Source organism: Aythya ferina, assembly GCF_964211825.1.
Source record: "Aythya ferina genome assembly, chromosome: 23".
Lineage (NCBI taxonomy): Eukaryota > Metazoa > Chordata > Aves > Anseriformes > Anatidae > Aythya > Aythya ferina.
Genome location: NC_140321.1, coordinates 5,834,132 through 5,840,622, shown reverse-complemented (window position 1 = coordinate 5,840,622; position 6,491 = coordinate 5,834,132). Strand labels below are relative to the sequence as shown.

Genomic DNA, 6,491 nt, shown 5'->3' with positions numbered 1-6,491 from the left:
TCGCGCTGCCGCAGCGCGGGGAGGGGACCCGGCCACCCCCTCGCTCTGCGCCTTCGCGCGCGGGAGGAGTGGGAACGGCAGCGGGAGGGAGCCCGGGGACCTGTTGCCATAACGACTGCGGGTCCCGCACGGGGATGGGGACAGGGGACGATGCTCGGGGCCTGGCACCTGGCACGGGGAGGCCGTGGGGGCCCAGCTTCACCCCCCCATCCCTCTCCACACCATCAATCCCCGGGCTGTGCCCACGCGGGGACTCGGCCCCGCGGTCACGAGGACGCACCTGGGCGCACGGGGCCGTACGGGGCCGTACGGGGCTGGGCGGGCGGGAGGCTGCACCGTGGCACCGTGCCACTCGGGTAAATATTTTGCTCCAGCCACGGCTCCTGGCCCGCAGCCACCCGCAGCCGTTGGAGCACCGGGAGATCCGGGGGCTGGAGCCAGCACCCGGCACCCCCCTTCCTCGCTCCGCGCCAGCGCCGCCTTCCTCAGCGCCAACGGCACCGCCTGGCCCCCGGCCCCATTCGGGACGGTCCCGGTGTCCCGGGGGTGAGGTCTGGCTGCCGGTGGTTGTCCCGTGTGGGTTTGGGGGCAGAACCCTCCACGTGCAGCCCCGGGCACCCAGCGCGTGGCCGCGGGGCCGGCCGGGACCTCGCCGGTGGCTGGAGCCGTGCCAGGGGTGGGTGCGTCCCCGCTCCCACGGCCCGGCCAAAGTCACCCCTGGGGTTTTTGTACGTGGAGCTGTGGGAACGGGGGGGGGGCAGGAGGATTCAGATTCACCCCCCCCCCCTTTCCCTGCTGTCCTCCAGGAAGGAAGTTTGGGGTTTGGTGGAATTTTCCGTGGGGGAAACCCGCAGGGAGCCGGGGCAGAGCCAGGTATGGTTTGGGGTGGCAGCGCGCTCCCCTGCCTCCGGGACACCCCAGGGCCACGGCTGGTGGCAGTGTGGGACCCCCAGCACGAGGACGGCGGGACGTTTCGGGGTCCCGTGTCCCCACTGTTCCATGCAGGGTCTGTCCCCCCCCCCCCAAGCAGATCCTGTCCCGGGCTGGGTTTCCCTATGCCGTGGGGCAGCCCCGAGGCCATGCCCTGCGTTGTGTCCCCCCCCCCTGATGCCCACCTTGCCCTGCAGGGAAACTGAGGCACCGGCTACCGGGGACCCCCGTGGCCACCACCAGCCCCGGCCTGGCCCCCACAGCCTCTACAATTGGGCCCCCCCCCGGAGGAGAACGGGTTAAGGAGCCCCTGCGGGCTCGAGCCCCCCTCTCGGGCTCCCCGAAGCTCCCCGAGGGCTCATTATCCTCGGCCTCGGCCCCCCTGCCCGGGGGGATGAATAATTCAGCGTGCTGGTAGGAGACGTGTCCTCCCTCCCTCCCTCTCCTTCTTCCTCCTCCTCCTCCTCCTCCTCCTCGCCGGTTCTGCCTTCTCCACCTCCCTCCCGTTCAGTCCTCGCCGTGCCGAGCCCGGGCGCTGCCGAACTCCCGCGCGGCACCGGGGCAGCAGCGGCGGCGGCGGCGGCGGAGACCCCCGTGGCCAAGGCCATGGACCCCAAGGACCGTAAGAAGATCCAGTTCTCCGTGCCGGCGCCCCCCAGCCAGCTGGACCCCCGCGCCGTGGAGATGGTGAGGGCAAGGGTGGCAGCGGGGTGACATCGGTGTCCCCCCCCCCACCCCACCCCGTGCCACGGCACCGTTGCGCACGGTGACCCTAGGGTGCCATGGGGGGACCCCGGGGTGCCACCGTGGTGCCGGTGTCAGAGGGGTCTCGGGGAGGGCCGGGGGTGTCCCGAGGTGTTCGGGGAGCTGGGTGGTGGTGGGGGAGAGCCGAACGGGGGACGGGATGGGGACGGTGTGGGACGGGAGGGGTGTGAGAGGGAGAGAGGGACAAGGGGGGACAGGAGGGGACAGGAGGGTGGCGATGGGATGGGATGGGGGGGGACGGAGGGGACAGGAGTGGTTGGGGGGACGGGATGGGACAGGGAGGGGACGGGAGCGCTGCGAGGTGCGCGGGTTTGTGCCGAGGGAGAGTTGTGAGGGGGGGGACGGGGACGGGACAGGAGGGAAGGGCTGGGACACTGGGGGTGGGGGGGGGACAGGAATGGGACAGGGACGGCACAGGAGGGAAGGGCTGGGACGCAGGGGACAGGACACGGAGGGGGACAGCAGCCCGAGGGGACGTCCCCGGGACACGGCTCCTGTGCGCCCCCCCCTCCCCGGGACCCGGAGCTGTGCGGGGTGGGGGGGCTTTGAGGAGCCTGGGGGGGGGTCAGGGACAACACGAGGACCCTCCGTGGGGCACCGCGCTTGTCCCCTGCCCCCTGCTGCTGAGCACCCTGCTGGGGGGGGGGTCACACGGGGGTCCTCGGCCCCGGGGCAGCGGGTGGGGGGCTCGGGGACCCCCGGGTGGCCGGTGACACCCGCTGTGCCCCAGATCCGCCGGCGCAGGCCCACGCCTGCCATGCTCTTCCAGCTCTCCGAGCACTCGTCCCCAGGTGAGCCGGGACGGGGACGGCACCCGGAGGGGGACAGGAAGGGGCACGGGGTGGTTTTGGGGACAGCAGGGGGCTGGGATGGGGACGGGAGGTGCTGGTGGGGGGGGGACACACGAGGTGGTTGGGGTGGGATGGGGCGGTTGGGGTGGGACGAGGTGGCCGGGAGGGGGGACAACTCGCAGGGGGATGGGGTGGCAGGGATGGGAGCTGGTGGCGGAGACGGGGCGCGGTGTCACCCTATGGGGCGGTGGGTTTGGGACGGGGTGGCAGGGAGGGGATGGATGGGGGCTGTGGGGTGGGCAGGGGGGGTGCTGGCTGCAGCCCCCGTCCTGCTCACCCGCTCTCTCCCGGCACCGTGGACGCAGAGGACGAGTCCCTGCCCTACCAGGTGAGTGTCCCCCCCATAGCCCCGACCCCATAGGAGCCCCCTGCCCACCCCTGTGCTCCCCGGGATGGCCGTGGGGGGGGCACCACGGGGTTATCGTGGCGCTGCCCCCCCGTCCCGTCCCGTCCCGTCCCGTCCCGTCCCGTCCCGTCCCGTCCCGTCCCGTCCCGGTGCTTTTCGGTTCCCTGCCTCCTCCTGGCCCCGGGGACGGGCAAACGGGGACATGGGGACAGGGATATGGGGTCGGGGGCTGTGCAAAGTGTGGGGTGACACGGGGACCCCGGGGGGCTCAGCTCCTCATCGCTGACCCCCCCCCAGCCCCCGGGGACACCGCATCGGGGTCCCGACGGGATCCTCACCGCCGGGGGGCTCGGGTTTGGGTCCCCCCCATGGGATCCCCAGTGTAGGGTCCCTGTTCCAAGGGGTCTCACCCCAAGTCCCCATTGTGGGGCCCCCTTCAAAGTGTCACCAAGCTGGGGGGGGTCATCCCGGGGTCCCCACGGCGAGGTCCCCATCGCGGCACCCAGCTCGTGTAGGGCGCAGGACCGCGGGTGTCCCCAACATGGGGGTGTCCCCAACACGGGGATATCCCCAACACGGGGGGGGATGTCCCCAACATGGGGGTGTCCCCAACACGGGGGGGGGGTGTCCCTGTCCCTGTCCCTGACACCCCCGGGCCACTCTGCCCCGCAGCGAGCCTCCGGCGAGGGCTGCCTGCTGAAACCAAAGAGGAACAACCCGTGTGCCTACACACCGCCCTCGCTCAAAGGTACCGACCCCAAGGACCCCGTCCTGAGGTGGGGGGGGGACACATTTGGGGCTGGGGACACATTTGGGGCTGGGGACACATTTAGGGCTGCCCCCGGGGCTGGCTGAGCCCCCCCCAAGGCGGTGCTGTCCCAATGGGGAAACTGAGGCACGGCGGCATCCTGCGCGCGCCGCTCTCCGACGGCTCTCCCGGCGGGGATCCCAGCTCTCCCAGTGCTCCCAGTGCTCCCAGTAGCAGGGCGGGTGGTGACGCTGGTGCCCCCGGCAGCGATGCAGCGCATCGTGCAGTCCCACCTGGAGAGTGGCATTGGGGGGGGGGACAGCTCGGACGGAGAGGCCGACGACGGGGACCACGAGCTGGGCAGAGCCTGCGACACCGACAGCGCCATCGAGCCTGGTGGGTGCCGGGGGGGGGACACGGGGACAAGGGGGGGGGCGTGGGGGGGGTGTGGGGATGGGGGGGACAGGGGGGACATGGGGATGGGGGGGATAGGGGATGGAGAGGGGACAGGGATGGGGGGGACACAGGGTTGGGGGGGGACATGGGGACAGGGGGGGACACGGGAATGGAGAGGGGACACAGGGACTGGGGGGGGACATGAGGATGTGGGGATATGGGGACTGGGGGGGACATGGGGACGGGGGGGGACATGTGGGGTTTGGGGGGGACACAAGGATGGGGGGGGTCACAGGGATGTGGGGACATGGGGATGGAGAGGTGACAGGGATGGGGGGGACGCAGGGTTGGGGTGGACATGGGGACAGGGGGAGCACATGGGGATGGGGGGGGACACAGGGATATGGGGACACGAGGACAGGGGGGGCACATGGGGATGGAGAGGGGACAAAGGGATGGGGGGCACATGGAGATTTGGGGACACGGGGACGGGGGGGGACACGGGGATGGGGGGGACACGGGGATGGGTGCTGCTGGCTGCGGGGGGGGGTCACAGGGGGGGGCCGAGGCCGTGGTGTCCCCAGCGGGGAGCACCTCCTGCCCCTGCCAGCCCCCGGGGCCGCGCTGACCCCAGTGGGGTCCCCCCGCGTTGTGCCGGCTGTGGGGGGGTCCCCGTGCCCCCTCTGCCCCCACCTCATTGCCCCCCCCCCCTTCGACCCCCCCCAAGAAGCCCTGGGGAGCCAGGTCCGAGCCGAGCGCAGCATCTTCCCCGCCACCAAGGCGCACAAGAGGAAAGGTAACGGGGACACCACGGGGACACCGCGGGGACACCGCGGGGACACCACGGGGACAGGGACACCACGGGGACGGGGACACCGCGGGGATGGGGACACCACAGGGACACCGCGGGGACACCATGGGGACGGGGACACAATGGGGACACCGCAGGGACACCACGGGGACAGGGACACTGCGGGGGGGCTGGGACATGGCATGGGGACAGGGACACCCCGGGGAGGGGGACGGAGAAACTTTGGGGTCAGGGACACGGGATGGGGACAGGGACGGAGAAATTTTGGGGTCGCAGACACTGGGGTTGGGGACAGGGATGGAGAAATTGGGGGCTTTGGGACACCGGGGATGGGGACAGAGAAACTGGGGGAACAGGGACACTGGGGTTGGGGACAGGAATGGGGACAGGGGTGGAAAAATTTGGGGTCAGGGACACTGGGGTTGGGAATGGGGACAGGGATGGAGAAATTTTGGGGTCAGGGACACGGGATAGGGACAGGGACGGAGAAACTGGGGGGACAGGGACACCGGGGATGGGGACAGGAGTGGGGACAGGGACGGAGAAATTTTGGGGTCAGGGACACTGGGGATGGGGACAGGGATGGAGAAATTGGGGAATAGGGACACCAGGGTTGGGGATGGGAATGGGGACAGGGAATGGACAAACTGGGGGGGTCAGGGACATTGTGGGGACAGGGATGGAGAAACTTTGGGGTCGGGGACACTGTGGGGACAGGGACAAGGCCGGGGCCACCACAGGGACCGTGACACCGCAGGGCCGGGGCCCTGAGTTTTCCCCCGTGGGATTTGGGGCCGGGGCCGTCCCCGTACCCCCTCGGGGGCCACCCCACGGCCGCCCCCACCCCGTCCCCATCCCTGTCCCTTTAGGGGGACAGAAGGTTTCCTTCGGCGGCCTGGAGGAGCGGGGGGGGGACCTGAAGGCCCTGAGCGTGGCCGACATCCCCGAGGACCCCGAGGGGGCCGAGGGTGACGACGACGACCCCGAGGACGGGGGCAGCGGTACGGGGGGGGGGGCACAAGGGGGTGTGGGGGTGGTCCCACGGGTCCCACGCACCCCTGGGACCCCCCCAGGACCCTAAAATCTGACCCCTTTTTGCTGTCCCCCCCCCTCAGATGCCAGCAAGGAGCGGCGACCCCTGGGCTTCGCCGAGGCCCCCCCGCGCCCCCCCGGCGGCACCGAGCGCCCCTCGCCCACCTTCCCCCCCGGCACCAGCTAGCCGCTCAGCCCCCCCCCCGGGGTGACAACGACCCCCCCCCCCAAGCCCCCAACCCCCCCCCCCGGTACAGCCCTCGCTTTGCTCCGCACCCCCCAGGGCCCCCCCCAAACCCAGGACCCCCCCCCAAACTTCCCCCCCCCCCCCCCCCGGCCTGGCTGTCCGCTGTTGCCTGCGCTTCGCCTGCGCCGTGCCCCCCCCCCAAAAAAAAACCCCACGACCCCCCCCCAAACCCCACAGACCCCCCCCCACAACCCCACAGACCCCCCCACAACCCCACAGAGCCCCCCTGGCTCAGGAGGGGGGTTCTGGGGGGGGCTGTGGGGGGTGGGCTGTGCCCTCCCCCCCACCCCCCCAGCTCGCTTCCAGCGCTGCCCGTGCCCCCCCCCCAAATAAAGCTGAGCTGTACGGAGCGGCACCGAGCGGCT

General features: G+C 71.6%; 1 protein-coding gene across 4 annotated transcripts; it reads left to right on the top strand.

The window, feature by feature from the left end:
• The first annotated feature begins 424 nt into the window (after positions 1-424).
• PPP1R1B (protein phosphatase 1 regulatory inhibitor subunit 1B) lies at positions 425-6,163 on the top strand. 4 transcript variants are annotated; one of them, XM_084496421.1, is made up of 10 exons: positions 425-676; positions 807-873; positions 1,442-1,617; positions 2,426-2,486; positions 2,852-2,874; positions 3,565-3,640; positions 3,908-4,036; positions 4,767-4,832; positions 5,717-5,848; positions 5,963-6,163. In XM_084496421.1, exons 3-10 carry the CDS (start codon positions 1,537-1,539, stop codon positions 6,064-6,066), a joined length of 672 nt encoding a protein of 223 aa, XP_084352547.1. In that variant the 5' UTR covers positions 425-676; positions 807-873; positions 1,442-1,536; the 3' UTR covers positions 6,067-6,163. The 4 variants fall into 4 exon arrangements, with proteins under 4 accessions (XP_084352547.1, XP_084352544.1, XP_084352546.1 ...); XM_084496418.1 differs by having other exon boundaries at positions 427-676; positions 4,764-4,832; positions 5,963-6,160; XM_084496420.1 differs by lacking the exon at positions 807-873 and having other exon boundaries at positions 427-676; positions 4,764-4,832; positions 5,963-6,160.
• Positions 6,164-6,491: the final 328 nt, after the last annotated feature.

Coding starts and splice junctions, on each gene's coding strand:
- PPP1R1B (XM_084496420.1), top strand. CDS start 1,537: ATGGACCCCAAGGACCGTAAGAAGATCCAGTTCTCCGTGCCGGCGCCC. Junction 4,833..5,716: donor CAAGGCGCACAAGAGGAAAG/GTAACGGGGACA, acceptor CTGTCCCTTTAG/GGGGACAGAAGGTTTCCTTC. Junction 5,849..5,962: donor CCCCGAGGACGGGGGCAGCG/GTACGGGGGGGG, acceptor CCCCCCCCTCAG/ATGCCAGCAAGGAGCGGCGA.